The sequence below is a fragment of the Protomyctophum parallelum genome, assembly GCF_964188405.1.
Source record: "Protomyctophum parallelum genome assembly, chromosome: 2".
NCBI classification, from domain to species: Eukaryota; Metazoa; Chordata; class Actinopteri; order Myctophiformes; family Myctophidae; genus Protomyctophum; species Protomyctophum parallelum.
Genome location: NC_139699.1, coordinates 40,137,440 through 40,153,169, shown reverse-complemented (window position 1 = coordinate 40,153,169; position 15,730 = coordinate 40,137,440). Strand labels below are relative to the sequence as shown.

The 15,730-nt window shown below is 39.5% G+C and overlaps 1 protein-coding gene across 1 annotated transcript in view; it reads right to left on the bottom strand.

The window, feature by feature from the left end:
• Positions 1-15,730, bottom strand: part of LOC310854617 (transient receptor potential cation channel subfamily M member 1-like) — a gene marked incomplete at both ends in the record, with an annotated part of 67,222 nt that overhangs the window by 24,188 nt on the left and 27,304 nt on the right. Inside the window, 3 exons of the mRNA XM_083759292.1 lie at positions 8,716-8,924; positions 9,564-9,647; positions 13,390-13,419. Coding sequence (XP_083615418.1) covers positions 8,716-8,924; positions 9,564-9,647; positions 13,390-13,419 — 323 coding nt within the window. The remainder of the gene's footprint in view (positions 1-8,715; positions 8,925-9,563; positions 9,648-13,389; positions 13,420-15,730) is intronic.

Genomic DNA, 15,730 nt, shown 5'->3' with positions numbered 1-15,730 from the left:
ATAGCTCTATTATTGTTCAGTAACCGTGTTAAATAGCTCTATTATTGTTCAGTAACCGTGTTAAATAGCTCTATTATTGTTCAGTAACAGTGTTAAATAGCTCTATTATTGTTCAGTAACCGTGTTAAATAGCTCTATTATTGTTCAGTAACAGTGTTAAATAGCTCTATTATTGTTCAGTAACCGTGTTAAATAGCTCTATTATTGTTCAGTAACAGTGTTAAATAGCTCTATATTGTTCAGTAACTGTGTTAAATAGCTCTATTATTGTTCAGTAACCGTGTTAAATAGCTCTATTATTGTTCAGTAACCGTGTTAAATAGCTCTATATTGTTCAGTAACAGTGTTAAATAGCTCTATTATTGTTCAGTAACAGTGTTAAATAGCTATATTATTGTTCAGTAACTGTGTTAAATAGCTCTATTATTGTTCAGTAACAGTGTTACATAGCTCTATATTGTTCAGTAACAGTGTTAAATAGCTCTATATTATTCAGTAACAGTGTTACATAGCTCAGTACTATTGTGATAGTATAATCATTGTGTTGTTTGTTAAGGTAACAGTTTTAAATAAATCTACATTGTTCAGTAACATTGTTAAATAACTAGTGTTCAGTAACAGTGTCAAATAACGATATTGTTCAGTAACAGTGTTAAATAACTATATTGTTCAGTAACAGTGTTAAATAACTATACAGTGTTAAATAACTATAGTGTTCAGTAACAGTTAAATAACTATATTGTTCAGTAACACTGTTAAATAACTATATTGTTCAGTAACAGTGTTAAATAAATATATTGTTCAGTAACAGTGTTAAATAGCTCTATTATTGTTCAGTAACCGTGTTAAATAGCTCTATTATTGTTCAGTAACCGTGTTAAATAGCTCTATTATTGTTCAGTAACCGTGTTAAATAGCTCTATTATTGTTCAGTAACCGTGTTAAATAGCTCTATTATTGTTCAGTAACAGTGTTAAATAGCTCTATTATTGTTCAGTAACCGTGTTAAATAGCTCTATTATTGTTCAGTAACAGTGTTAAATAGCTCTATTATTGTTCAGTAACAGTGTTAAATAGCTCTATTATTGTTCAGTAACCGTGTTAAATAGCTCTATTATTGTTCAGTAACCGTGTTAAATAGCTCTATTATTGTTCAGTAACCGTGTTAAATAGCTCTATTATTGTTCAGTAACCGTGTTAAATAGCTCTATTATTGTTCAGTAACAGTGTTAAATAGCTCTATATTGTTCAGTAACAGTGTTAAATAGCTCTATTATTGTTCAGTAACAGTGTTAAATAGCTATATTATTGTTCAGTAACAGTGTTAAATAGCTATATTATTGTTCAGTAACCGTGTTAAATAGCTCTATTATTGTTCAGTAACAGTGTTACATAGCTCTATATTGTTCAGTAACAGTGTTAAATAGCTCTATATTGTTCAGTAACAGTGTTACATAGCTCAGTACTATTGTGATAGTATAATCATTGTGTTGTTTGTTAAGGTAACAGTTTTAAATAAATCTACATTGTTCAGTAACATTGTTAAATAACTAGTGTTCAGTAACAGTGTCAAATAACTATATTGTTCAGTAACAGTGTTAAATAACTATATTGTTCAGCAACAGTGTCAAATAACGATATTGTTCAGTAACAGTGTTAAATAACTATATTGTTCAGTAACAGTGTTAAATAACTATACAGTGTTAAATAACTATAGTGTTCAGTAACAGTTAAATAACTATATTGTTCAGTAACACTGTTAAATAACTATATTGTTCAGTAACAGTGTTAAATAAATATATTGTTCAGTAACAGTGTTAAATAACTATATTGTTCAGTAACAGTGTAAAATAACTATTGTTCAGTAACAGTTAAATACCGGTAACTATATTGTTCAGTAACGGTGTTAAATAACTATATTGTTCAGTAACAGTTAAATACCGGTAACTATATTGTTCAGTAACTGTTAAATAACTATATTGTTCAGTAACTGTTAAATAACTATATTGTTCAGTAACAGTGTTAAATAACTATTGTTCAGTAACAGTGTTAAATAACTATATTGTTGGCCCAGGCCGTAGCGTAACGGTCTGGGCACCGGACTGGTGATCCAGTCGCGGTGTGCCGTGGGTTCGACTCCCGGACCCGACACGGCCTTTACCGCATGTCATCCCCCCATCTCTCTCCCGTTTCCTGTCAGCCTACTTTCTATCCCTTAAAAAAAACCCAATAAAGGCGTAAGCCGCAAAAAAATATCTTAAAAAAATAAAATAATAATAACTATATTGTTCAGTAACAGTGTTAAATAACTATATTGTTCAGTAACTGTTAAATAACTATATTGTTCAGTAACTGTTAAATAACTATATTGTTCAGTAACAGTGTTAAATAACTATATTGTTCAGTAACTGTTAAATAACTATATTGTTCAGTAACAGTGTTAAATAACTATATTGTTCAGTAACAGTGTTAAATAACTATATTGTTCAGTAACTGTTAAATAACTATATTGTTCAGTAACTGTTAAATAACTATATTGTTCAGTAACAGTGTTAAATAACTATATTGTTCAGTAACTGTTAAATAACTATATTGTTCAGTAACTGTTAAATAACTATATTGTTCAGTAACAGTGTTAAATAACTATTGTTCAGTAACAGTGTTAAATAACTATATTGTTCAGTAACAGTGTTAAATAACTATATTGTTCAGTAACTGTTAAATAACTATATTGTTCAGTAACTGTTAAATAACTATATTGTTCAGTAACAGTGTTAAATAACTATATTGTTCAGTAACTGTTAAATAACTATATTGTTCAGTAACAGTGTTAAATAACTATATTGTTCAGTAACAGTGTTAAATAACTATATTGTTCAGTAACTGTTAAATAACTATATTGTTCAGTAACTGTTAAATAACTATATTGTTCAGTAACAGTGTTAAATATCTCTATATTGTTCAGTAACAGTGTTAAATATCTCTATATTGTTCAGTAACTGTTAAATACCGGTAACTATATTGTTCAGTAACTGTTAAATAACTATATTGTTCAGTAACTGTTAAATAACTATATTGTTCAGTAACAGTGTTAAATAACTATTGTTCAGTAACAGTGTTAAATAACTATATTGTTCAGTAACAGTGTTAAATAACTATATTGTTCAGTAACTGTTAAATAACTATATTGTTCAGTAACTGTTAAATAACTATATTGTTCAGTAACAGTGTTAAATAACTATATTGTTCAGTAACTGTTAAATAACTATATTGTTCAGTAACAGTGTTAAATAACTATATTGTTCAGTAACAGTGTTAAATAACTATATTGTTCAGTAACTGTTAAATAACTATATTGTTCAGTAACTGTTAAATAACTATATTGTTCAGTAACAGTGTTAAATAACTATATTGTTCAGTAACTGTTAAATAACTATATTGTTCAGTAACTGTTAAATAACTATATTGTTCAGTAACAGTGTTAAATAACTATTGTTCAGTAACAGTGTTAAATAACTATATTGTTCAGTAACAGTGTTAAATAACTATATTGTTCAGTAACTGTTAAATAACTATATTGTTCAGTAACTGTTAAATAACTATATTGTTCAGTAACAGTGTTAAATAACTATATTGTTCAGTAACTGTTAAATAACTATATTGTTCAGTAACAGTGTTAAATAACTATATTGTTCAGTAACAGTGTTAAATAACTATATTGTTCAGTAACTGTTAAATAACTATATTGTTCAGTAACTGTTAAATAACTATATTGTTCAGTAACAGTGTTAAATATCTCTATATTGTTCAGTAACTGTTAAATAACTATATTGTTCAGTAACTGTTAAATAACTATATTGTTCAGTAACAGTGTTAAATATCTCTATATTGTTCAGTAACTGTTAAATAACGGAGGGTTACACTCTCTGTAACCCGGGTTCTCTGAGTGGAGAGACTGGCTCTCCACTACATATTATTCAATATGTACGGGAACTGACCCCACGGGGCAGTGTTCATGGATATCTCTTTAAGACACATCCTACTATGGTGGCCCTGCCCAGATGCCAATCAGCGGGCTATTTAAGCCCCATCTGTGCAGAGCCACTTCGATTAACTCTTGATTGACATGAATTTCGGAGCGGCTCTTTCGTGGAGAGCCAGTCTCTCCACTCAGAGAACCCGGGTTACAGAGAGTGTAACCCTCCGTTCTCTATCGTGTTCGAGACTGGCTCTCCACTACATATTATTCAATATGTACGGGAACTCTCTAAGACACACCGCGAGGAAATAAGCAGACCAGCTGCCCCCGCGGCAGCCCGAGGCAGTTTACCTGAATTCCATCAGAGCCTATAAGTTGTGAGCGCCATGAGTCTAACCTTGCCTATCCTTGCCACAGGCGCTTGCCAAAATGCTCCAAAACTTCAGTATTCATACCAAGTGAGACATGGTGGAACCTACTCAGGGGTCCACCTGAATTGACCGCCACTGTCTCGAGAGACAGCAGGTGGGGGCTGGGTTCCCTGGACTGTCAGGACTGAGTGGGCTCAGTGTGCTGAGCACATCTAGCCATACCCCGCCGGTTGGCCTCCAACCGGACCCGTAGGCCCCTGGAGCTGACAAACCTAACTGGGGTTGCGCAGCCTGATGAGCCGTTGAGGCAAGTTGCTCATGATGGAGCATTCCTGCCATCACCTCCTGCATCTGGTCATCTGCACAAGCCGTCTTAGCTTGTTGGAGCAATGCACTGAACTCCTGGCCTAACCAGGCCAATGGCTAACAAGGCAGCTTCATTGGACGAGCTCGGCCCTCCTGCTGCAGCTCGGACTGTGGCAACCGATGGCGCCACACCAGAATAGTCTTGCCCGCTGCTACTGCCTGGGAAGCTTGAAGCCAGTTGCTGTAGCTCCTCAATAAGGTCAGGCCCTTATGGTCACCGAAGTGCCATGTAAGCAGGTGCCGGTGGCATTGACAAAATCGCCCTGTGTTGGCTAGCTGTGCCTAGATGGCCATGACTTTGTGACTTCTCTGGATGAGAAGAGCTTTCTCTGTGGTTTCAGACCGGTAACCGGATTATACGCTGCAGAGTCACACCTAGGTGCGTGACCGGCTCCGCCGTGACACCCTGTATACTGTATAGTGTGCTCTGCCCGACAGCCACAGCACACTCTGCTGTGTTACTGAGCCCGGCTCCACCGTGAAACTACACCACGGACGCATGAGCTGACCCCGTCAGCAATACGCCCTATAGTGTGCCAATGGCTGAGATTCAGGCATACTTCCTGGCAGACCCAGCATGTCATTTCTGTGTCACTGGGGAACCAGATCCACAGACAGAACTACACCACGGTCGCGTAAGCAGGCGCCCCGCCAGCAATACAACAGTATAGTGCGCTACAATGCCTGCATAATTTGCCTTCAACCAAACGTCGGACAGACACAGCACGTCCTGTCTGTGACAGAACTACACCACGGACGCATGAGCTGACCCCGTCAGCAATACGCCCTATAGTGTGACAATGGCTGAGATTCAGGCATACTTCCTGGCAGACCCAGCATGTCATGTCTGTGTTACCAAACATCGGACAGACACAGCATGTCCTGTCTGTGACAGAACTACACCACTGTCGCGTGAGCTGACGCCTCGCCAGAAATACGACAGTCTAGTGCGCTATGATGACTGCCCAACATAAAGGGAAACATTCGACTGACCCAGCACGTTCTGTTTGTGTCACTGAACCCATATCCACAATACCGAACTACATCACCGGCGTGTAAGCTGGCGCAACACCCACAATACATGTATTCATGTACTTTTTGTATGTCTATTTCATATGGACCCCAGGAAGATTAGCTGTCGCCTCGGCATCAGCTAATGGTGATCCATTCAATAAACAATAAACCATACCCTGTATAGTGCTCTAATGGCCGTCTGACCCCAAGGAATTTTGTTAGATCTCACCTACAAACGATACAACAGCTAACCCGAGAGGGCGAGTCAACGCTCGCTCCCTAAACTGCACACTGTAGTGCATTAATAGGCTGGTGACACTCGTAAGTAGTCTCACTGAAAACTTTCACTAAATCCTTCTTTACAGACCTGTCCATACCAGGCAGGGCAGGAAAGAGGTGGAGCTATAGCCTGAGCTTAGCTCATCCAGCTCTGCCAACCAGGGACAAGGTTCAAGGTATAGTCTTTATTTGTCTCCCTTGAGAAAAAAAAATGTCTTGGAGACAGAGTCACAGCTGTATACAATCAGCATACACGTTCACATAAAAATGACATTTTTATGGGACATTTTAGTCTGTCAGTGGAAACGACTGGTCTTTTGCCTCTAAAAACAGGCCCCCATGGCCCCTCCAGCTTCAGCTGGAAGGATGAGACCATTCATACAGGGGGTGGGGTCCTCATACCAGGGCCCCCGCAGGACACACACTGGTCATGGCCATCCTCTGTGGGCATGTGAGCTCCACATGCAGCCTGAGAAACCCCTGCTGTTTCCATCTCCTCTTGTCTCTATAGATATATTCATATGTATACATTATTTATTATAATATGTGTACATATATATACATTATATGATATATGTATACATCTTGTATTGTACACCATATTTTAACTGTTCGGACTGTGCTCAACAAGGAGTGGGCACATAGTAATTGCTTGAACGTGAGGGGTCATAATCTACCCTTTGCAGAATCTCACAATGCTGCATAAACGAATCAAGGCAACATGGTACCCTAAGACATCCCCATGACACGGACTCTCAGTGTGCTCTCTCTTTGTTAATTAGAACAGAGTCCATACCAAATCAATGTCCAAAGTTTGTTTTGTGTCACCAGCAGAGTTATGGACCTCTGGAAGAGGTTGTACATAAACTGCTCAGCCGCTCTGAGGCGCTCTAGCACAAAACAATCTGACATTAAGCACACTGGAGGCCTCCAAACTTTTGTATATCATTCAAGTAGGCCTACAAGTCCACCTGCATAGTGTGTTGTTGTAGCCATTATCATACTTATAAGCATTAAAGCATATAAGTATATATTAACCAGAACCAATTGTGACAGAGTAAGCGATTTAATTGCGGTGCATGACGGTGGGTCATCAGGAGTTTTTGTCTCCTGATCTTTGAGCCACACCGCCCTCTTGTGAACCATGAGGCACAGTGCAGTCTGGGCAGCCATCCCTGACGGGCATCCCTCCTACACTATGATGCTCATGTCAACCTGTCAATGAGGAGGTTGGAACACGCTGGAATTGTTTGTTTACGCTCTCTGCCGTGTGGTCTGGCCGGACCGCGGCGGCAACGATCAGCGACGTAGATGGCCTCAGAGTACGCCGACTAGGTCAGCTCCTCTGGGTTCTACCCCGCTACCCGCCGCAACGGTGTACAGTCGCGATGATCAACCAGGAGGTTCACCGACGAGGTCGGTTTCGCTCGGGGTCTCACAGCGCTTCTGCAGCCAGGGAACCAAGGCTCCACCAACGAGGTCGGCTTCGCACTTGGGACCCTTTGGCCACACCGAACGCCGTCTCAAGGTTTCCCCCAACGAGCAGGGTTCACCAGGGAGCGAACACACGGACCGAACGCCGTCTCAAGGTTTCCCCCAACGAGCAGGTTTCACCAAGGAGCGGTCGCACGGACAAGACTGAGGCTTCCTCCACGGGGCAGATTTGGCACTCAGTCTTGTTGCTGTTGTTTTTGTGGAGCTACGCGGCGCCCCGAGAGGGGTCGTAGAGACGACCGGCTCTCTTCTTACCTATGGTAAGTGGACTGTGTGCCACGCAGCTGTATGTTCTAAATATATATATATATATATATATATTACATATATTGTTTAATAATAAGTGTCAAAACTGCTGAGATACACGAAACGTCTGCTCTCGTGGAAATCAAAAAATCGAAGTGGCTCTGCACAGATGGGGCTTAAATAGCCCGCTGATTGTCATCTGGGCAGGGCCACCATAGTAGGATGTGTCTTAAAGAGATATCCATGAACACTGCCCCGTGGGGTCAGTTCCCGTACATATTGAATAATATGTAGTGGAGAGCCAGTCTCGAACACGATAGAGAACTATATTGTTCAGTAACTGTTAAATAACTATATTGTTCAGTAACAGTGTTAAATATCTCTATATTGTTCAGTAACTGTTAAATAACTATATTGTTCAGTAACAGTGTTAAATAACTATATTGTTCAGTAACTGTTAAATAACTATATTGTTCAGTAACACTGTTAAATAACTATATTGTTCAGTAACAGTGTTAAATAACTATATTGTTCAGTAACAGTGTTAAATAACTATATTGTTCAGTAACTGTTAAATAACTATATTGTTCAGTAACAGTGTTAAATAACTATATTGTTCAGTAACAGTGTTAAATAACTATATTGTTCAGTAACAGTTAAACAACTATATTGTTCAGTAACAGTGTTAAATAACTATATTGTTCAGTAACAGTTAAACAACTATATTGTTCAGTAACAGTTAAATAACTATATTGTTCAGTAACAGTTAAATAACTATATTGTTCAGTAACAGTTAAATAACTATATTGTTCAGTAACAGTGTTAAATATCTCTATATTGTGATAGTAATAATTGCAATAGAGTGATAGTGTTCATTAACAGTGTTAAATAGCTCTATATTGTTCAGTAACAGTGTTAAATACTAGCTTTACATTGTTCAGTAACAGTGTTAAATAGTGATCTAACTTGGAGTTGTTCTCCAGGTCTTGGTAGATGTCGTCGACCAGCTCAGACTGTGAGGACTCGTGGGCCATGGCCTTGTAGAGCTTACAGGCCACCAGGGCTTTGGCCATGGCCTCCTCGCCACGCTGCCACAGGAACAGCGCCATCTTCTGACGCTTCATGAGCACGGCCCACACCATCAGCTCATGGAAGGGGAACTGGAAGCGGCTGACCTAAACATGGGTATGTTTAGATCAGCCACGTTGATTTCATCAACTAAAACTATGAGGAAATATTTATTTTTTTCACTGACGAAAACCAAATAAAAACTAAGCTACGATGATGACTAAAACTAATATATTTACAATTTACAAGACAAGTCATTTTAAGTTTGGTTGTGCTCGGGTGCTGTGCTCTGAAAATAGCTGATCTACCAGGGACTGGTGTTGTGAGCTTGTGTATCTGCTATTTTCAGCATGCTTCAAAGTGTAAAATCAGTCATCACGGCACCACCGACATGTATTTTGTAGATTTTGTTGACTAAAATCTTACTATTTAGTCGACTAAAACAAAAAAATATGACTACATGTAATACATGTAATAATTTGACTATGACTAAAACTAAATTAATATCTGTTACAAAAAAAATACAAGTGATCATAAATTTGTTTAACTGCTTGAACACCTTGATAGTAGTATCCTTTGACCACTAGTGCACAGCACTGTCTGTATTGGCTGTATTATAACTTATGTTAATTATGATGGATTGAATATGTTGGACCAAAATGGAAACAATATGTTATCCTTTTAACATAACTTTTGACTGTATACTTCCAGTACTGTTAATGATCATGTCAATCAATCAATCAAACCTCTGGGTTGTCCACGTCGATGTCCACTTCCTCTTCCTTCTTCTTGGCCTTCTTCCCTTTGCCCTTCCCCCGAGGTTCGTCGTCCTGGAAACCACAACGTAAAAAGAATAAATAAATAAGAATTACGTCACCTTACGAACATTCAAAAGATTAATGAGATTAATGAGATGCAAGGTTTCTGCCTGAGAGGCAGCTAGCTCCATGTCCCGTGTCCCCCGTAACCATCTTCAGAAGTTTCATTGCACTCTTTGCGCAACATATTAGAGATCTGAATGGGACAATGCACTGAGCTACAGTACCAACCTCTGACTGAATGGGACAATGCATTGAGCTACAGTACCAACCTCTGACTGAATGGGACAATGCATTGAGCTACAGTACCAACCTCTGACTGAATGGGACAATGCATTGAGCTACAGTACCAACCTCTGACTGAATGGGACAATGCATTGAGCTACAGTACCAACCTCTGACTGAATGGGACAATGCATTGAGCTACAGTACCAACCTCTGACTGAATGGGACAATGCATTGAGCTACAGTACCAACCTCTGACTGAATGGGACAATGCATTGAGCTACAGTACCAACCTCTGACTGAATGGGACAATGCATTGAGCTACAGTACCAACCTCTGACTGAATGGGACAATGCATTGAGCTCAGGGGGGCAGTGAGACAGATATTTTGTGAAGCCACTAAGGAAATCGGGATTTCCTGAAAATTCATATAATGGCCTGTTGTGGCGCGGTCATTGGGCTCAAAAAACCCCATAGCTCCATAGAGATCCATGTATTTGGGCCCAACTTCACCTAGACTGTATTACCTTAATAAACATGGTCATGAATACTTTCTGCTTCCAGTCACTAGTTTAAAGTCTCATTTCTAAATTATGGTCCCATTTACTTAAAAAATTACCATAAATTCGCGTATGTTCTGAGGGGCGTGGCTATCGTTACAGTCTATGAACGGGATACCCCACCCACTCGAGTCAAAATAAAAACCAACGAAGAAGAAGGGGGGAAGGCCCGCCTCGTTGTCTGGGCCAGCCAATGGCTCAGCTGGGCCCAAACGGATCTAGAAAGATGGCGATTTACAATTCAAGGACTGACAGGCTTCACTTTACGTCCATATCAGCAGTTTTGTGACTAACGCCCTTACATCGCGTTACGTTACATAACGTAACTACTATTTGCAGTAACTTGTAACCTAACGCTTTACATTTCCCCATTCCGTAACGGCCTTATAGTTATTGTGCGAGCGTTACCCACGTTATGGCGTTATTGTCAACTTATGTGATCAGTGAAAAGTGATCAGTGAAAAGTCTCGCAGCTCCGTGAGTCTATCATATTACAGGCGTCTCTGTGCTGCTGACTGCAGTGCAGAGACTAGAGAGCTCTCTCTGTGTTGACAGTTTCGTTTGTGCTCTGCCTCTCAACTAACTGTGGGAAAAACACAGATGTACAAGCCCAAAGCGCTGTGCATTGCGACCGGTAGATAACTTGTAGATCTGCTACTTCCAGCGCAGGACGGGCGCATGCTTATGACGCTCTTAAATATGCATCAGCACTCAGCAGCCAGCAACGACAACGCACTAGCAGCATAAACCACTTGTCGTCAGACGGAATATACACGCAAATACGAGTCACGACACAACTTTATTGCACATCTGTGCTTGCCTTTCATCCACGCTTCTATAGCCTTTTAAATCTCATTTCCCATCCACGGGCATAAGCAGCTTCCACCCGATCTGGATGGTGGTGTTGTTTCTGACGAGGGTAGCAACTAGTTAGCATGGGAGCTAACATTAGTTTAACTCTGGTCCATATCGTTAGTAGCCAAGGAGTCCTCCTAATAACACTGGTACTTTCCATCCGTTCCCCAACCCTCACACTCGATGTTGCGTCTGCCCGTGTTTAATGGTCAGGGTTTCACTGTCCACAGCAGGCAGACCTGTCAAAACTATGCACTTCCCAAAACTCACAAGACATGCCAGCCACCACCTATAAGTTCAAACACACCTCTAGAATATTTGTTTCCCCAGCTATCTCATTCCACTTTCATTTATTTTATTCCATAGTCTTAGTTTTTCTATAATAAAGTAGTTGTTATTTGTTTTCTCATGTTCCCCTTGAAAAGCGTCTTTAAGTACTCAGAGAAGCATTATATAAATAATAATATTATCACTATTATTATTACTACTTTTTAATTGCCTATGCTTATGTAGTCAGTATTCATTGATTCACTCGTATCCAAATCCATTCGAAAAAAAAGCTCACTGATGATCAGGTCAAATAGGCCTATTGATATGCGATTAATTGAGATTAATTAATCACAAAAAACCTTCTTTTAAATCGTTTTTTATATTATTATTTTTTAAAGTAAAGTAAAGTAAAGTAGTTACTTTCATAATTTAATGTAAAGTAAAGTAACAAATTACTTTTTTAGATAAGTAACGATAACTATAATTCCTTACTTTTTAAAAGTAACTTCCCCAACACTGCATATCATACCCGGAGAACGCTTTGTCCATATTTTTTTACAGTCTATGATTGAGCTACAGTACCAACCTCTGACTGAATGGGACAATGCATTGAGCTACAGTACCAACCACTGACTGAATGGGATAATGCATTGAGCTACAGTACCAACCACTGACTGAATGGGACAATGCATTGAGCTACAGTACCAACCACTGACTGAATGGGATAATGCATTGAGCTACAGTGACAACCTCTGGCTGAATGGGACAATGCATTGAGCTACAGTAACAACCTCTGGCTGAATGGGACAATGCATTGAGCTACAGTAACAACCTCTGACTGAATGGGACAATGCATTGAGCTACAGTAACAACCTCTGACTGAATGGGACAATGCATTGAGCTACAGTAACAACCTCTGACTGAATGGGACAATGCATTGAGCTACAGTAACAACCTCTGACTGAATGGGACAATGCATTGAGCTACAGTAACAACCTCTGACTGAATGGGATAATGCATTGAGCTACAGTAACAACCTCTGACTGAATGGGACAATGCATTGAGCTACAGTAACAACCTCTGAATGGGACAATGCATTGAGCTACAGTAACCTCTGACTGAATGGGACAATGCATTGCACATGTACTCAAGTACTGTAGTACACTATTGGATATATATTATATATATAATTTTATATATTTTTTCAATGCCTTTATTTCTACCTCACTACTTCTGAGAGACCAATGTTGGACTTTTACTACGTTAATTTGAAACCTGTACCTGTTACTAGTTACTTTATAGATTTTGATTAATTAAAAAAAAAACATACATTAACTACTTCAGCCCTATACACATTTCAGCCGCGACTACAAGTATTGTGCTTGTAGATCTGATATTTTCAAAATATTTGTAATATGCTGGGGTGCCCGCTGGCCTAGTGGTCCAGGCGCATGCCACATATAGACTCTGGCCTGACAGCACGTTGCGTGTTTGAGTCCCGTTCATGACGACCTTCTGCATGTCTCTCCCTGTCTCTTCCACCCTCTTTCCTGTCCGTCTTCACTATTACTATCAATAAAGGCACAAAAGCCTAACAAATCTTAAAAAAAAAAGATATGCAATTATTTTTGGCGGAAGGAGAAGAAGAAGAAGAAGAAAACCCACAAAAACAATAAGTGACCAAAGTCATTTCGTGACTTCTTGGTCCCTTAAGAAGTAAAAGAGACGCAGTCTCAATGTGATTTTACTGGTTAAATAAAAAAATAAAAAACATATTCAGTGTCACTATCTGAAATGAAACATTGTCTAAACAATTAAAAATGAATACATAAATAAATACATACCTCCATTCCAAGCAGTTTCAGAGCTTTGGGCTGAAAGAGAAAGAGGAGATGTCGTGTTAAACTGAACACTCACATGCCTGATAAAGGTCCGCTGCTTAAATACAATTCTGTAAGTGAAGACAGTGTGCGGGATTCCAGTTTTTTCTACTCCTCCAGTTAATTTATCAAACGCACCTCATGTGTATAAGGACTTTTTCCTTCTAAACTGAACATCTTTAAATGATATACACATTAGAACCAGCTGATCTTTCCTTTCCATGCATTAGCCAAATAATGTTTCTCAACATCAGGTCCGGGGACCACCCCGGGGTCTGGTAATGCTGAGAATTAAATTAACACTGTGTATTAGGATCCTATAGGGTCAATGAGGGTCCTTGGAATTCAAAAGGTTGAGAAACACTGATCTATTATCATAGAATTATATCATTATTATAATTTAATTAATATAAATATACACTGATCTATATATTAACATAGACTTATATAATAACTAGATAAAGTGCCCATCGGCACGGGTCTCCACCAGGGCAGGTCAGGTTGTGGCCTCCTGGTAGCGCTATAATAGTCCAATGTGAAAATGGTGCCATTTCTTCTTGCCTTGGATGGCAATTGGATGATTTGAGGCCTTTTGTTCAAAACGGGCCAATCTTGCAAACGTTGAAAGCCAATGTTAGCCAATTAGGATGGAAAATGATATATCGGACAGATCCGTCTTGAACACATGACTATGGAGAAGAGTGTATAAGCCAATCAGTGTAGAATCTGAGAAATCCAACAGACTCGTCTTGATCACATGACTACAGAGATCATGTGGACCGATTTGCGTGAGATTTGGATGAAATCTGTGCGACTAACATACTGTAAGCAATGTGTTTTACAGAAATCGGCCTCATGGTGGCGCTATAACCGGCAGATGTGGAGGGATGCAGGGACAATATTTTTCCGTGGCCTCTAGGGAATGCGCATACAAAAGTTGTATACAGATCGATGCAGTTATAGCTAAAAACAGGAATTGGCCTGTTATAGTACCACCGTGAGGCTGATTTGGGGGGAAATTGTAGCATGTCGTCCTCGGCCTAGTGGAAATGTGCGTGTATAATTTCACGGAAATTGCACACTGTGTTTGTGATTTGTGGCATTTTTTCGAAACGGACCAATCATGTGAGCTTTGGAAGCCAATCTTAGCCAATCAGGATGGAAGATGGGAAATGGTGCCACTCCGTGTTGATCACATGACTATGGAGATAGTGTATACCGAATTGTGTGATGTATGGATACAATGTGTACAAGTAATCTACAGAAATGTGTTTTGCCTAAATCGGCCTCATGGTGGCGCTATAACAGGCCGTTGAGGAATATTTGGGGCAGAGGTTCGTCGTTGGCATCCAGGGAGTGTGTGCAAAGTTTGGGCCAACGGTGCCGGAGATTAGCTGATAACGGACGTACGGAAGGACACACACGGACGGAGTGCAAAACATACTCTCCCCCTAGGCCTTGGTGGACAATTATTTTCCTAAACACTGGGTCGAGACCAGGGGGGCAGTCAGCCAGATATTTCGTGAAGCCTCATTTAAAATCGGTAGTTCATATAATGGCCTGTTGTGGCGCTGGGCTGGACCCAAAAAGCCCCATAGCTCCATAGAGGCCCATGTATTTTGGCCCAACTTCACCTAGACTGTATTACCTTAATAAACATGGTCATGAATACTTTCTTCTTCCAGTCACTAGTTTAAAGTCTCATTTCTAATGTCATAATATTCTTTTTGGAAAATTATGGTCCCATTAATTAAAAAAATGACCATAAAGAAAAAAAAACATTGCGTATGTTCTGAGGGGCGTGGCTACCGTTACAGTCTATGATCGGGATTCCCCTCCCACTCGAGTCAAAATAAAAACCAACGGAGAAGAAGGGGGGAAGTCCCGCCTCGTTGTCTGGGCAGCCAATGGCCAGCTGGTCCAAAACGGAGCCAGCCAATGGCCAGCTGGTACCAAACGGATCTAGAAAGATGGCGATTTACAATGAAGCGATTTCAGGCTTCATTTTACGTTCATGTTAGACCCGGAGAACGCTTTGTCCATATTTTTTACAGTCTATGGTCGAGACCCATGATTGGATTGACCCAGTTAGTTTTAAATGGGTCATGAGAAAATCTATTCTTCTATTTTCTGATATAAATCAGGCCTTTCAACACCATCAAGACACCATAATACAGTTCCACCTCTGCTCTTAACCCGGAGACACTTAAAAATAAAAACTGTGCAATACTTCCAAACTAGTTTCAAATATATCAATAATCACTTAAAATAAAAATCGTGCAAAACTATTTAAAAAATATCTCAA